Raw genomic sequence first — 15,905 nt, forward strand, 5'->3', positions numbered from 1 at the left:
TTAACCCGTGTTGTCATGTTGCCAACGCACACTGGAACAGTGATGGACACAGGGCAAGATTCACTGGTTAGCAGATGGATCTTAGCCACTTTATATCCCCTTCCCGACTTGCAAGAAATATCCATATCCATTACCCTTCCGACCTTGCTGCCAATTCTCTTGAAGTTTACCTCGCACCACGCTTGAGGAGGGATTCCAGAAACGATCCACCAGTCCAAAGACTCCTAGTTCCCAAATTTCTTAGCCCAAGGATATAACTCCACAACTGGAGAGTTAGATGCTGACAACCAACCCAGTTTCGCGCTATCTACATTGCTCTGATGAGGAAGAATGATTAGGACTTCTAACAGATCGATCTTGTACACCTTCAAATGCCCCTCCAACACATCCCTCCTTCGAAGCCAAGATTCTAGGGCAGGGATGTTACCGGACCACCCTGCTCGGATACGACCCCATAAGCTCGAATGTGCTCCAGATATGGACACCAATGGAATGATGTCTGGGCTATCAGGAGATGCCTCTATATTTTGGACATGTTCTGGAATGGTTGCATTCCCTCTATTATGACCTGAATCTTTATTCTTACCTGCTTGATTCGACATTATCTCAACATTCGGGAAGTTGAAATCAGAAGGTGACCACACCTTACCACACTTTCCGCAAGCTGCTCCTCTTCGAAAATTACGGAAAGCACATCTACTACATCTCCAATCCCCTAAATTTGCAGACCTTCTTCATTGCAATACCCGATCAGTTTTCCTATTTCGATGATTCTTCTGAACGCTCCATCCCCGATCCACTTTATCTTAAATGAGGAATTCTGTGTTGACTGAACTTGCAACTCCACTTTTGGATGGGTTAGGATGATCCGATGGACCTAATACAGTGTGGGCCCACATTTTTGGGGTGATTCAAAGCATTCATTTGAAAGGCCCTTACATAGATAGGTGTCCACAAAAAATCAGGTGGTTAGGATCATGGTTTAAAATTTCGGTTTCGGTAACCATTTCGAACCCCACCGAAAACCGAAATTTGGTAATTTGGTTCGAAATTCATGATCGAATTTTTGAAATTTTCCTAAATTTTATAACACTTTAAAATAAAATAAAATAAAGGCATTTAATCGAAATTTCGGACCTAAATTACCGAAATTTCGGTCTGAAATTTGGTAAATGGCGAAAAATGAAATTTCGGAAAATTTTGGTTTCAGTCCCCACCGAAATCCAAAATTTTGGTCTGAAATTTCAGATTTCGGTTGAAATTTAAAACCATGGTTAGGATCATTGAAATGCAAGTGTGACAACGCAAGGAGGGGGGTGAATTGGCTAATTAAAAATTTTAGGCTTAATTAGATGGATTATTAAAATCACTTTACTAATTAAGCACTAGTTAATATCCTAACCCTTGTTTAAATAAACATGGTAATGAAAGCTAGGGTTTAGATATTCCAATCATGCACATTTACTAACCCTTGTTCAATTTAAAACATAATAACAAGTTAGGGTTAGAGTTTACCAATCACCACATGTGCTAGAGAAGAAGGAGAAGAAGAGTCATCCACAAAAGACACAAGATTTTTATAGTGGTTCGGTCTATCACAAGACCTACTCAACTCTTTCAAGTTTTCCTCCTTGGATGCTCCACTAAAGTTGGGATTCTTGAATGGCGAATCACCAAGCCGTACACCATAACTTCTCCAACTCCAAAGGGAACACACCCTTTCTGCACGAAGCCTTGCGAGGGACTCCCTCTTACATGATTCACCTTTGCTAACAAGCCGAATCGGAGACCCTCACAATGTCTTACAATTTTTAACGGGTCGAAGAGAAGACCCTCAATGAAGAACAAATAAAATGAAAAACTCTCAATGCCTCTTAATAGGCGGATTACAACATTGTAAGCTCATAATCACTCTAAGAAAATAAGCAAATGAAAGCCCTATGGAGTGCCTTTTGATAGAATGTGGAATACAAGCTGAAAGAGGTTTTGTTTTTTATTTGAAAAGTTGAAGCTCAAAAAGATGGGATTTGATCTTTCAGAAATGTTCAAAAGCTTGGTCAGAAAGGTTTGGATAGTGTATATATAGCCCACAAGAAAATATGACCGTTTAGGGGTAAAACCGTAAAAAACTGGGTTGAAAAAGTCAACCTGCGCAAGCCCCAACGGCTCTTTTTTCAGGCTGCGGCGGTCGACCGAGGCACGGCAGTTGCCCGCCTTATCGGGTTCTCTTTAAGAAATTCAAATTTCAAACCGGCGCGGTCGACCGGCCCTATGGCGGTCGCCCGGCGAGGGCAATCTGTTTGAATTAAATTTTAGCTCAAAACACTATCGCGGTCGACCGACCCTTGGCGGTCGCTCGCCCATACCATGACAGAAGGGTTCTATTTCGACAAAACTGATTCCGCGGTCGCCCGCTAACCCCCGGTCGACCGGTCCGCCTTTGTTCAAAGGATGCTGGAATTCCAGCCATCCTTCCGCGGTCGCCCGGGACACCCCGGTCGACCGGCCCTCTATAAAATTCCATTTTAACTTTAAAAATCAAGGGCTTTTGGGCCATGGCCTTTGGCCTTAAGTCCTAGGTTTTCAAATACATTTTTGAGTGTGTATGGTTTTCAAAGATATAAAAATGAAAACCATTTGAAAACCTTTTGAAAGTGCATTTAACATAAAATCTTTTGCACTTTCTTGGACTTCTTTAGGTTGTGAGTGAACTTCTTGACCTTGTATAGCTCTTGTGACTTCCTCTAATCTTCAATGCATGTTGCAAGGTGCATGAGGTGTCACCAATGGCTAGTTCAACTCCAAGCTTCTTCTTGACTTTAATATCTTCAAATGATGATGTCTTCACCGAGTGCAAGCTCTTGATCAATGTGTGTGTGGATCCACAAGCCATGTATTGTGTTGAGTTATGTAATGGCGATATGACATCAAAATCCTGTATAGCACACAACATCTCAAAGCAACACATTAGTCCATTAATGCTAATCAATTTGGTTTGCTAGCATCAAAACAAGAAGGTAAGGTGAATGATTACACCCATGAGAACCCTTGGGCTTACAATCATCCTCACCGTTTTGTGGAGGAAAAAATGGGCAGATTTGTGGAGAAACAGTATCTGCCCATTTTCCCTCCACTTTTGGATGGGTTAGGATCATAGATGCAAGAAACGCCTAGGGAGGGGGGAAACTTGTTTCTGTGGAAACGCGTTTTCGAAACGGGTACGAAATGCTATTCAGAAAATTGTGAAACGCCTCCAAATCGTCAGTGAAACATTTGTGAAACGCGTTTCCAAGACTGGGAAACACGTTTTATTTCCATGGAAACACGTTTCTTGGAATTTTAAGACTTTAAACGGATATATTAAACCCCCTTTAGTTTATTGTGGACAGCCCTATCTAGTTTAAAGAGGATATATTATATTTAAGATTCTAGTACAAGCATTTTCCTATTAATGTGTGTTACCATCACATTTATGTGTTTCACTAGCATTTCCTTTAGGTTTCACGTACATACGTTTCACTAGCGTTTCTCTTGCGTTTCCCCTGCGTTTTCGAAGACGTTTCCCAATGTGTTTCACATGCGTTTCTCAATCGTTTCCCGTTTCCCGTTTCCCCTTTGATTTTTTTCACATGTTTCCGTTTCATGTACCGTTTCCCGTTTCCGTTTCCCGAACTGGTAACTATGGTTAGGATAATCCTATGAACCTGATTTTTGGTATACACCCTATCTATGTAAGAGCCTTTCAAAGGAATGCTTTGGATCATCCCAAGAGTGTGGGCCCACATGAGTTTTTGACGCTTGAGCTCAGATAAGCAATCTTGAGCTCAAGCTCAGAAACTGGTTTCCCACATATATATGTTAAATTATAAAAGATAAATAACCCCTTTCTCCAACAGCTTAAGCTTTTGGAGAAGTTGATAAGTTAACATGGTATCAGAGCCAATGGTCTCGAGTTCAAACCTCCCAGATAGCAAAAATCCACATGCGATGGTCAGCTCAAAGTGGGACCACATGTGCTACGTGTTTGCCAAGTGGGCCACATGTGCAGGGGAGTGTTAAAGTATAAAAGATAAATGACACCTTTCTCCAAAAGCTTATGCTTTTGGGGTAACTGGTTGTTTAACATGGTATCAGAGCCAAAAGTCTAGAGTTCAAACCTCCTGGAGAGCAAAAATACACCTGCGATGCAGGGGCGATGCCAGAAATTTTGCACAAGGGGGGCAAAAATTATAGTAATTTTTTATCTATCTTGAAATTAAGATAGAAAAAATTTCTATCTGAAATTTTGCGCAAGGGGGCAAAAATTATAGTAAATTTTGCACAAAAAAGAGAGATAAAAATGGTAAAATTAAAATTTTAAACTTATTTTCTATTGGAAAGGGGGGCATATTTAAAAAAAAAGGGGGTAAGTATTAAAAAATTATTAAAAAATAAAGGCATATTTTTTTTTTCCAAAAAAATAAGGGGGGCAATTGCCCCCCTTTCCTCTCATGTGGCATCGCCCCTGCTGCGATGGTCGACCCAAAGTGGGACCACATGTGCCACATGTTTGCCAAGTGGTCCACACATGCGTGGGAGTGTTAAATTATAAAAGATAAACAACGCCTTTCTCCAACAGCTTAAGCTTTTGGAGAAGTTGGTAAGTTATATATATATATATATATATATATATATATATATATATATATATATATATATATATATATATATATATATATCATGGTTTTAATTTCGACCGAAATCCGAAATTTCGGTGGGGACCGAAACTGAAATTTTCCGAAATTTAATTTTTTGCCATTTACCAAATTTCGGATTTCAGTCCGTAATTTTGATTAAATGGCATTATTTATTAAAAGAAAAAAAGTCTCACAAAATTTTGGATGAAATTTCGGAATTTCGGTCCAGAATTTCGAACCAAATTTCGGTTTTCGGTGGGGTCCGAAACCAAAATTTTAAACCATAATATATATAGGAATTGGTTTGTGAGCAGCTACTCAGATAAGCTTACCTTAGCAGAGCTCACAAACCATTGGGGAGGGGGGGGGGGCACATTTTTGGGGGATCCAAAGCATTTATTTGGAAGGCCCTTCAATGGATAGGGTGTGTACCAAAAATCAGCCCTATAGGATCATCCTAACCCAATCAAAGGTGGAGGGGAAAATGGACAGACACTGTGTGTCCATGTTTCTGCCCATTTTCCCCTCCACAAATGGCAGAGTTAGGATGATCCTATAGGGCTGATTTTTGGTACACACCCTATCCATGGAAGGGCCTTCTAAATGAATGCTTTGGATCCCCCAAAAAATGTGCCCCCCCATGGTTTGTGGGCTTTGCTCAGATAAGCTTATCTGAGCAGCTGCTCACAAATCATTTCTTCACACACACACACACTTCACCTTGAGCTTCTGGACCTGCTTCACGACAGCTAGCCCCCCTGACACAGTTGCTTCTGGACCTGCTTCTACACCTGTTGATGATTCCTTCAGCTGTACGAGGGTAGACTATGAGGAGTTACAGTGGTTTAGACAGAGTGCATCTCATCCCACTGCTGGCTTTGCTCAACCAGGTAGTTCATCCACGACCTTACTTTATAGATCTGGGTCCTGGATCATTGACTCAGGAGCCTCAAATCATATGACTGGTAACTCGTCTCTGCTCTCTTCTTTTTGTTCATTTCCCTCTGGTGCTCGACCCGTTGGTTGCCGTTTGGTGTTTTCTATTAAATATCTACCAGATGGTACTGTTGAGCGACTGAAGGCTTGTCTCGTTGCCAAAGGTTATACTCAGACATTTGGAGTTGATTACAATGAGACCTTTTCCCCAGTTGTGAAGATACCTTCAGTTCATGTTCTCCTATCCCTTGCAGTCAATCATGGCTGGAATCTTCACCAGTTGGATGTGAAGAATGCATTTCTGCATGGCGACCTTCACGAAGAGGTGCATATGGATCAACCTCCAGGATATGTTGCTCAGGGGGAGATGTCCACTTCTATCCATCGCCTCAGGAAATCCCTATCCATGTTGAAGTAGTCTCCACGAGCATGGTTTGACAGATTCAGTGAGGCTGTTATCAGGTTTGGTTTGAGACAGTGTGCTGTGGACCATTCAATATTCAGTCATCAGTCCTCAGCAGGATGCATTCTATTGATTGTATATGTCGATGATATCATTATCACAAGTAGTAACTCAGGGGGAATCCAGAAACTGAAGGCTTTCTTACAGAAGGAGTTCGCTACAAAAGACTTGAGACGTCTCAGATATTTCCTTGGGATAGAAGTGGCATACTCTAGTGGTTTGTCTATCACAGAGAAAGTATGTTTTGGATTTGTTGCAGGAAACATGAAATCTTGGTGTAAAACCTGTGTCTGTACCTATGGATCCCAATGTCAAACTAGTTCCAAAAGAAGAGGACATGCTGAAGGATCCTGGCAGGTATAGAAGACTCCTGGGGAAGCTCATATACCATACTGTTACTCATCCTAATATATCCTTGGCTGTTGGAGTAGTCGGTCAGTACATGACCTCCCCTCATACTTCACACTGGAGTGCAGTAGTTCAAATCCCAAATATTTGAAGGGTGCACTAGGAAAGGGCTTATTATTCAAAAGACATGGTGCTGATTGGGCTGGATCTCCTGCAGATAGGAGATCGACTACTGGGTATTGTACTTTTGTGGGAGGGAACCTAGTATCATAGAAAAGTAAGAAGCAGGACGTCATCGCAAAGTCAAGTGCAGAGGCAGAATACAGAGCTATGGCTCACACGAGTACAAAGATTATATGGCTAACATCACTCCTGTCTGAGATTGGTATTGTATCTTCTTCACCTTCACAGTTGTACTGCGACAACAAGGCTGCCATTTATCGAAGTCGAAAGGAGTCAGAAGGGGGAGATATGTACTTTATTTACTCGATCTGCAGATCAATTGGCTGATATGTTCACAAAACCGTTGAATAAAGCAAAGCTGAGCGATATTTGTAACAAGCTAGGAATGTAAAACTTATACATTCCAGCTTCAGGGGGCGTGTTAGAATAAGCCTTGTATGGGCATTCTCGTCATTGTACCCTATCTCTTCTTATATAAATAAATCAGTGAGGGGGAGGGAGCCCTAACTCACTATTCTTTTATCTCGAATCTCATTAACATATATATATATATATATATATATATATATATATATATATATATATATATATATATATGTGTGTGTGTGTGTGTGTGTGTGTGTGTGTGTGTGTGTGTGTGTATACTAATGGGACACCCCGTGCGATGCACGGGGAGTCGGAAAACATTATATTTAGCTTCTCATGATAGAAAATAGAGAAACTGCATATTACGGAAACCTTATAGATCGGAGGGTTGCGATCATCCCATCAAAATGATTTTGGGGGTACAACCTATTTGCGTCGCGACCCATCAAATGGACGGCTTGGATCATCCTATGGCGTTGACCGCAAACTTAATTTGAAAAATCTGGGTGGGGCCTACAATTTGGCCTTAATGTTAATGCACGACCCACACCATAGGATGATCGAAAACATTCATTTGATGGGCCACAATGTAAATAGGTTGTGCCCCAAAATCATTTGCATTAGATGATCACAACTCTCCAATTTATAGAGGTTTTCGTAATATGCAGTTTTTCTTTAGATCGGAGGGCTATGATTATCAAATGGAGGGTTTGGATCATGGGGTGGTTCGTACAATTCATTTTTAAAAATACAGGTGGGGCCTACCTCGTTCAAAGATTTGAAGAATTTAATATTTGGGCCCACCAACTGTGGGGGATAGACCAGTTCAAAGATTTGAAGAGATGATTTTTTGGGCCTACCAAAAAGATTTTGAAAAATATGGGAAACCCGACCCGTAAGGGTCCGGGTGGCCCGTGTAAAAATCACCAGGGGAAATTTACGGATCACGAATCTTGGACCCATACCCGGCCCAAGAACTGTACGGATCACATCACAGGTTGATCCAAACCGTCCATGTGATGGAACACAACATCAAAAGGTTGTGCCTCAGAAATCATTTCCATACGCTGATCCTAGCCGTCCAATCTATAGAGGTTTCCATAATATGTTGTTCCTCTTACATTGGATGGTTAAGATCACCCTATAGATTTTTTATTACAAAAGCGTAAAGGAGGGGGGTAAGATTGAAATTATGTGGCTTTCATGGGTGCCTTTGTTAAAAAGCATGAAGGAGGGGGTAGGATTGAAATTATGTGGCTTCAATGGGTGCCTTTGTTAGAAAGCATAAGGGAGGGGGTAGGATTGTAAATATGTGGGTTGAGTGGGTGCCTTTGTTAAAAAAAAGTCAAAAAAAGTGATGTGTAATTCTCACAGATTTTTGGGGAAATTCAAATAATTCCCTTAGTTTCCATTCCTCTATATATATATATATATATATATATAGAGAGAGAGAGAGAGAGAGAGAGAGAGAGAGAGAGAGAGAGAGAGAGAGAGAGAGAGAACGGTTTCTACACAAAAGTGTAGATAAGTTATCTACACACTAGCTTAAAATACAGTGGGGGTCCACATTGTTTGGGTGATCCAAAGCATTCATTTGATGGGCCCTCACATAGATAGGGTATGCCCAAAAAAATCAGCTTCATAGGATCATCCTAACCCTTCGAACCGTGGAGGCAAAAAATGGATAGATTTGTGAAGGTTTATACACGTCCATTTTACCTCCACAAATCGTAGGGTTGGGATGATCCTATGGAGCTGTTTTTTTGTGGACACCCCATCTATGTGAGGGTCAATCAAATGAATGGTTTGGATCACCCAAACAATATGCCCTCCACTATATTTTAAGCTAGTGTGTAGATAAGTTATCTACACTTGTGTGTAGAAACCGTTTTCTGAACTGAACGGTTTCTACACACAAGTGTAGATAACTTATCTACACACTTATAACAATGATATATATCATTAATACCATGAAAGATTTTTATCAGCTGATGATTAGTCTACAACAAAGTGGACATTATGCAAGATAATGTTGCATCTTCAACCCATTCATGAAAACGTACTTCAATATATACTATGCCGGCCATTATTTCTGCAGACATGAGGACATAGGAGATCGGTAAGTGCATAAAAAATTCCAAAACAATAGTTAGAGCTAATGTGCATTTGTAGAGACTTTTATAGGGCATAAGAGAATAGAGAAAACCAGCAAAAGATAAGATTTTTTTTTAATTCCATTTTCATTTCTCATTTAAATTGAAAAATTGTTGCAGCAAGAAAAGAAGACAGATGAAGGAAAGAAATGAAATCTAAAGAAAAGATGCAAAGATATTAAAGACCTAAATGTAACTTTCCGTAATTCGACAAAGACTTCATTTTTTAAAATCTCATCTAAAGATGTGAAAAATCTTACAGCATAGATCTACCGCAAAAAATTAAGTCAAAAACATAAAAAGGGAGAAGTGAAATAATCTTTTATGTAGTGTCTGTTCCTAGACAAAAATACCCTTGCATCCACCATTAAAAGGAAAAAAAAACCTTGCATCCAAAACCTATGCAAGACAGAGCAGAAGGCACCACCTTCACCAGAGAAGATAATCAAAATATGTATAATACCATAATTCAAATTAGCATTATGATGATTAATATTTACAACATGAACCTGAAGGTGGCTCTTGTCAACTGCTCCACCTTCCTCATCTCCAGAATCTTAAAAGAGATGGCTTCATCTATTCCTAATTGCTCTACCGCCTACATGAATTGTCTTTGCAACTCCGAGGTGCAGTTCGCCTGAAAGATCAACAAATAGAAAAAGATCATTTTAATATAATTTCACTGAGATGTTCCAATTCACAAAGTAAAAAATTGGAAGAAAAAAAGAAGCTGAAATGCAGAAAAGCCAGATTCCTTGATAGTCCAAAGGCCAAGTTTACGACGGACAATATGCTGACTTTATATGCTAAATCAGTTTGTTAAGCCAAAATCCCCAAATTAAGATGTAGAAAAATTTCCAAAATTCCTGAATCCGATAAAACAGATTCTTTGTAACCTAGGGAAAAAAAATCATGAAATCCCAGAAAACCAAGCCCCACAACTATTAATAAACACTTCACAACAAAGTTGATTGTGAGCATCAAATATACACATCCCATGAAACCAAGATACTGAAAATTTGTGATGTCAAAGCATCATGATGGTTTGATAAAACAAAATAAAAAATTCACAGATTTCAACAAAAGAATTTGATAAAGATCATAACAATTAAAAAGGTGAAAACAAACTTACAATGGAGAACATGTTCCCGGAATGAACTTGAAGATAAATGAACATCTTCTCCTCGGTTTCTAATGACAAACTTCTCTTCAAATCAGGCCTGGGATAGACCTTAGCGAGCATCTTTCTACACCATAGCAAGCCTACAAAAACTGCCACTGGAAAAGAAATTCAGAAAAGGAAACACACATTCTGATGAGAATCTGATTAGAAAAAAATTGCAATAGTAGGTACCCTTTCTGATGAGAATCAAAATACCAAAAATATAAGAATTGATGGTCTTGTAGTCATGATACAGGATAAATATACATAACGAAAGGAGAAAAACCACAACTTAGAAAAATAGGCTGTCATGATACCTATCATTAAAAAAGAGGTTGTCATGATACAGAAAAATATCAATGAAGAGAGGGGGAAAACAACAAATCAGGGGGAAAAAAGGCTGCTTATCTTATGAAAAAGGAAAAGAAGAACTCTCGCTTCTACTTCTGATGGGATACTGAGAAATCAGAAGATGAGACACAAAAAGCTGATCTTAAAATGGGGTGAAACAGAGAGAATTGGAAACGTAGGGAATTTGAAGAGTTGTAAGTTTTCAATGCCTTTTAATTTCGTTTTGAATTAAATGGGAATGGGAGTTTTTAGTAATTATCTAATTAAATGGGTCTAGTAATTATCTAATTAAATGGGTTTTTCAACTCTGAAATACCAATGCCACATCAGATGGAATGCTAAAAGGTAGTTTCATCTCGAAGTTATTGTGTGGTAGATGAAAATCGTGGAATATGGAAAGCCAGAAAATCTTTGAAGGATTAATATCAAAATTAATGGAAACATGGAGGGCTGGAATGCTAAAAGGCAGTTCCTATCCCAAAGGTAACGTGCAGGAGATGGAAATTTATCAAGAGAGAGATACATACGAAAGCACCAGAAGGAAAGAAAATCGTTGCTTTGATGAAGTAAATAGGGAGAAACAAAAATTGCCATGTGTGAAATTAGCTGCCACGTAGACTTGAGGGAGGAAGGGGAGGGCTGCCACATCAGCGGTGAACAGTAGACCTCCCTTCCTCCTTATTATATATATATATATATATATATATATATATATATATATATATATATATATATATAATGCCCTCTTAAAAGTACACATGGCAACTTTAGACAGGCTGTCAGGGAAAACCCTAAAACAGCCGAGTCGTCCTAACTTCCACAAACAAAAACCTAGCTCTAAAGACCCGAACACCATCCCTCTCTCCTTTCGAAGAATAAAAGTGCGGGCTCAGAGTCTCTCCCTCTCTCATTTCCCCCCGTGGGTTTAGCGACCTCCAAAACCCTAACCCCTTTTTTTTTGTATGGTATCCAAAACCCTAAACCCTTAAAACCTTCTCTTCTCCTCTCTTCCTCATTCATGGCCTCCACCTCGGCCACCATAAACCAGGCCACATCATAGGTTAATCCAAACCGTCCATGTGATGGAACACAACATCAATAGGTTGTGCCCGTAAAGTCATTTCCATAGGCTGATCGTAGCCCTCCAATCTATAGAGGTTTCCATAATTTAAAAAGCATAAAGGAGGGGGGGAGATTGAAATTATGTGGCTTTAAGGGTGCCTTTGTTAAAAAGCATAAAGGAGGGGGTAGGATTGAAAATATGTGGGTTGAATGGGTGCTTTTGTTAAAAAAAATAAAAAAAAGTGATGTGTAATTCTCATAGAATTTTGGGAGAGATTCAAATAATTCTCTCATTTTCTCTTCTACTATATATATATATATATATATATATATATATATATATATATATATATATATATATATATATGAGGAAAGGGTTCCTGCTGGTAACCTACTTGCTAACGTTAGCGTAAAACAAGGTGGGCCCACATTGTTGGGGGGATCCAAAGCATTCATTTGGAAGGCTCTTTCATGGATAGGGTGTCCACAAAAAATCAGCTCCATTGGATCATCTTAGGGTGTCCATTTGTGGGGTGAAAAAATGGGCAGATTAGTGGACAAACAATATCTGTCCATTTCACCCCCACAAATGGACATCTTATGATGATCCAATGCAGCTGATTTTTGGTGCACACCCTATCCATGATGGGGCCTTTCAAATGAATGCTTAGGATCAGCCCAACAATGTGGCCCACCCTTGTTTTATGCTAACGTTAGCAGGAACCCTTCTCTCTCTCTCTCTCTATATATATATATAGAAAATGGTTTATGTGCAGCTGCTCAAATAGTTATCTGAGCATGATTTTTTAAAAGACCTGTAAAATCAAGATTTCATCTTTCAAATCATTTCGGGACCCACTTCACATACCAATAGGGTGTCTTTTAAAAAACCATGCTCAGATAACTATCTCAGCAGCTGCTCATATATATATAAGAGCGGCCCAGTGCTCGAGGCTCCCACCATTGCGGGACCTGGGGAGGGCTAGATGTACTGAGCCTTACCTCTGCTTTGCAGAGAGGCTGTTTCCGTGACTCGAACCTGTGACCACCAGGTCATAATGGAGCAACCTTACCGTTGCGCCAAGGCTCGCCCTCGGGGAAAATACATATATATCCATTTTAGGAAAATACAGAAAACTGTACCTCATCAGACATTCAAGTTAGATAGGGGAATTTTACGGTCCTTTGAATGAATACACCTAATAGCTCAAGATGGTGTTTTCTTTCTAGATTGGAAAGGATTGTCCGCCTAGAAACCCTTCTCCTATCACAACCAAACAATAAAAAAATTGCAGTAGCTTTGAAAAGGTTTTCCTTTCCACCATTTTACTACCAATCATACAGGCCATAAGGCTTTATCCCCCCCTCTCACTCCCCCCTTTTTCTTTTGTTTTCATCATATGATCCCATCTTCATGTGCCTCTTATATTAGACCTTCCGATTATAGGATTAGTATAAGGCCATACCATGTCCCATTACACAGATGAAAAATCTGAATCGACTTCATTGGTTTCCCGCAAAAGTTGTTTCTAATTTGTTTCTTCTGGTGTGATGGTTGGTTAGGGCTGTATTTTTTGTTATATTGTGCTATATTCTTATTTTTTGTTGCGTACAAGATATATAAACAAATTCATGCATGGAGGCGCCCTTGACATAAATATGAGTGACTAATGCACCTTTCACTTTCAAAGTAAAGGTTTGTTGTACAATTTTGGCGATTAAAAAAATCAAGGAATATATCCTTATCCCTTAGTGTCTTTCCATTTCTGTCGTTCTTGAACAAAGACAACAAACACTTAACTAAATTCTTTCGAGTTAGAGCTCGGTTTTTCCCCACTAGTCAATTTCATTACGACCATTGAACAAACTTGGTTGACAAACATGGTTTTTGCACTGCTATTGTAGCGGCTTGTTGAGCATTTGACAAACTCACCATCCATTTCAAATGGGATTTGTCATGTGCACATAAGCAACCCATAATCCATACTCTATGGTTACTTAGGACTATTTGTTATTGTATCTTAAGTTGTACTATATTCCTATTGAGAAGTCCTTGTTACGTACAAGATATACAGACAAATTCATGCATGTAAGAAGTGCGGTGAGGCACCCTAGACATAAATATGACCGACTAATGCACCTTTTAAATTTAAAGTAAGTCATACTATGTGCTATTAATCTACAAACAATGCAATCCTTTTGCCCACATAGGCTTGTTAGCAAGTTACCTTTGAGATTTGTTGCTTTTAAAATTCGATAGGGGATGTGTGATAGTATTTTGTTTCTTTGAATTGCCTTCCTTTATCAACTAGGTAGCTCCTAGTTACCCCAACATCCACTCCCCGGGCCTACTTTGTAAACAAGTTGGTAATTATGCGAATATAACATGTCATCGAATTACCCTATGCTCCATAACTTCCATTAGAGAAATGTTCAAATTATTGATTATTACAATATGACCTTTGCAGCGGAGATTTGTTTTGAAGGTAGTTTTCTTATTTCCCTTTGACAATGGAAATGCAGACTTAAGCTTCAAATATTGACATTTTCATTCTTTTATTTTGTTCAGGCTATTGTCGAAACCCTCAAACGGAGCTCTTCTTGCAGTTTCTGGGTCTTCCATATCTTCTTGATGGCACACGTGAATCACAAACACAAATACAGTGTCCTATGCCGTTGAACAGTGGAGGTATGTATTTCTTTATTCTATATTTAATGAAAAATTAGTCTTTCTGATGTGAAGTTTTGTTTCTTTAATGTACTTGTTCTCATTAAAATGTAGTATAACTGTTGACTAACATGTAAGAGTAGTTTAGGCATTACTTGCAGTGTTAGGGGTATTGTAGTCTTTGTACATTGGATGTCTTATTTGGGCCTATATATACATCATTTACATGAGAAGCTCCCTAGTGGAGACTCTCCATCCTCTTCACTCCTCTTCTTCTTTCTCTCTCTTACCCTAGACTCCATTTCTAACACGGTATTAGAGCCAAAGGGCTGATCCAAGGAAAGCAGAAAAGTCTATCTATCGTTCACACCATTTCCTTCTCTCTTTCGTTTCCTTTTTTTTGTTTCTTGTCATCTCTATCTCGCGGAAACCCTTTTTTGGGTTTTTCCGAAAAATCTCCACCCTAAAATCTCTCCTCTTTTTTTATCTATTTCTCTCTCACTGTATAATCTCACTCTCTCACTCTCTCTTCGCATTGCCTCCCTTTATTTTCTCATCATCAGACCCCCTAAAATCTCTTCTCTCTCTCTCTCTCGTCAATCTAGTTTTTTGTTCTCCCAAAACAAAAAAAATAAAAAATAAAAAACATGTCTGCGTTACCTGTGTAAACCCATTTTGGGTTCTTCTCCACTCCAATTCTCTCTTTATTTTCTCTTTCCTATAGCTTTTTGGCCTATGGCCTTTGTCTTTTTCATTGCATCTTCAAGGTGCACTCCAAGTGTTTGATAAAATGTCTCAAAGAGGTTTTGTGCCTTGAAAGTCTTCTTTTCGTTTCAAGTTGAAGGCCTTGGGCCTCAACCTGAGGGGAGTGTTGTCTTGTATTGTTTTTCTTGTTTTCTTGTATTGTTTCTTGTGGTTTTTTTTTTTTTTTGTGTTTATGCTATCTCTTTCTTTACATTGTCTTCTATGTATTGTTTTCTTTGTCTTTCATGTAGTTCTTCAAGGCGCACACAAAGTGTTTGATCAAATTTCTAAGAGAGGTGTAGTGCCTTGTTTGTCTTCTTAAAGGCGCACACTAAGTGTTCAATGAAATGTCCGAGAAAAGTATGGTGCCTTGTTTGTCTTCGTTTTTCATTGCAAGTTGAAGTTATTTGACCTGCAACTTGAGGAGGAGTGTTATGTTTTTCTTGGAGTTATTCCTTTCTCTTGATGTTGTCTTTTTTTTAGTATTGTCTTTTTAGGGGACTGTTATTATGTTGTATTATTGTCTTTTCTTGAGGGAGAGTGTTATCGTCTTTTCTGTATGATCTTCGTTCGTCCCCTTACGTGGTTGTTATCGTCTTCCTTGTTGTCTTTTCTCGTCTTGTCCAGGCTCATGTAGTCTCACCCGAGGGGGAGTGTTGTTGTGTTCTCCTTCTGTTCTTCGTCATGTGTCTTCTCTTTCATGTCTTCTCTTGGCGTAGTTTTACGCATTAGTTTCAGGCTTTATACCTTATCTCTTCATGTTGTCCGGCTTTATGCCTTATCTCTTACAGAC

At 39.1% G+C, this 15,905-nt stretch overlaps 1 protein-coding gene across 2 annotated transcripts in view; it reads left to right on the forward strand.

The window, feature by feature from the left end:
• LOC143849977 (lariat debranching enzyme-like) overlaps window positions 1-15,905 on the forward strand; it is a 111,097-nt gene that overhangs the window by 55,888 nt on the left and 39,304 nt on the right. For both annotated transcript variants that reach the window (XM_077359301.1, XM_077359302.1), the window contains exon 10: window positions 14,270-14,389. In XM_077359301.1, coding sequence (XP_077215416.1) covers window positions 14,270-14,389 — 120 coding nt within the window. The remainder of the gene's footprint in view (window positions 1-14,269; window positions 14,390-15,905) is intronic.

The sequence above is a fragment of the Tasmannia lanceolata genome, unplaced genomic scaffold, assembly GCF_043159265.1.
Source record: "Tasmannia lanceolata isolate RefF3 unplaced genomic scaffold, GAP_Taslan_0.1 ptg000018l, whole genome shotgun sequence".
NCBI classification, from domain to species: domain Eukaryota; kingdom Viridiplantae; phylum Streptophyta; class Magnoliopsida; order Canellales; family Winteraceae; genus Tasmannia; species Tasmannia lanceolata.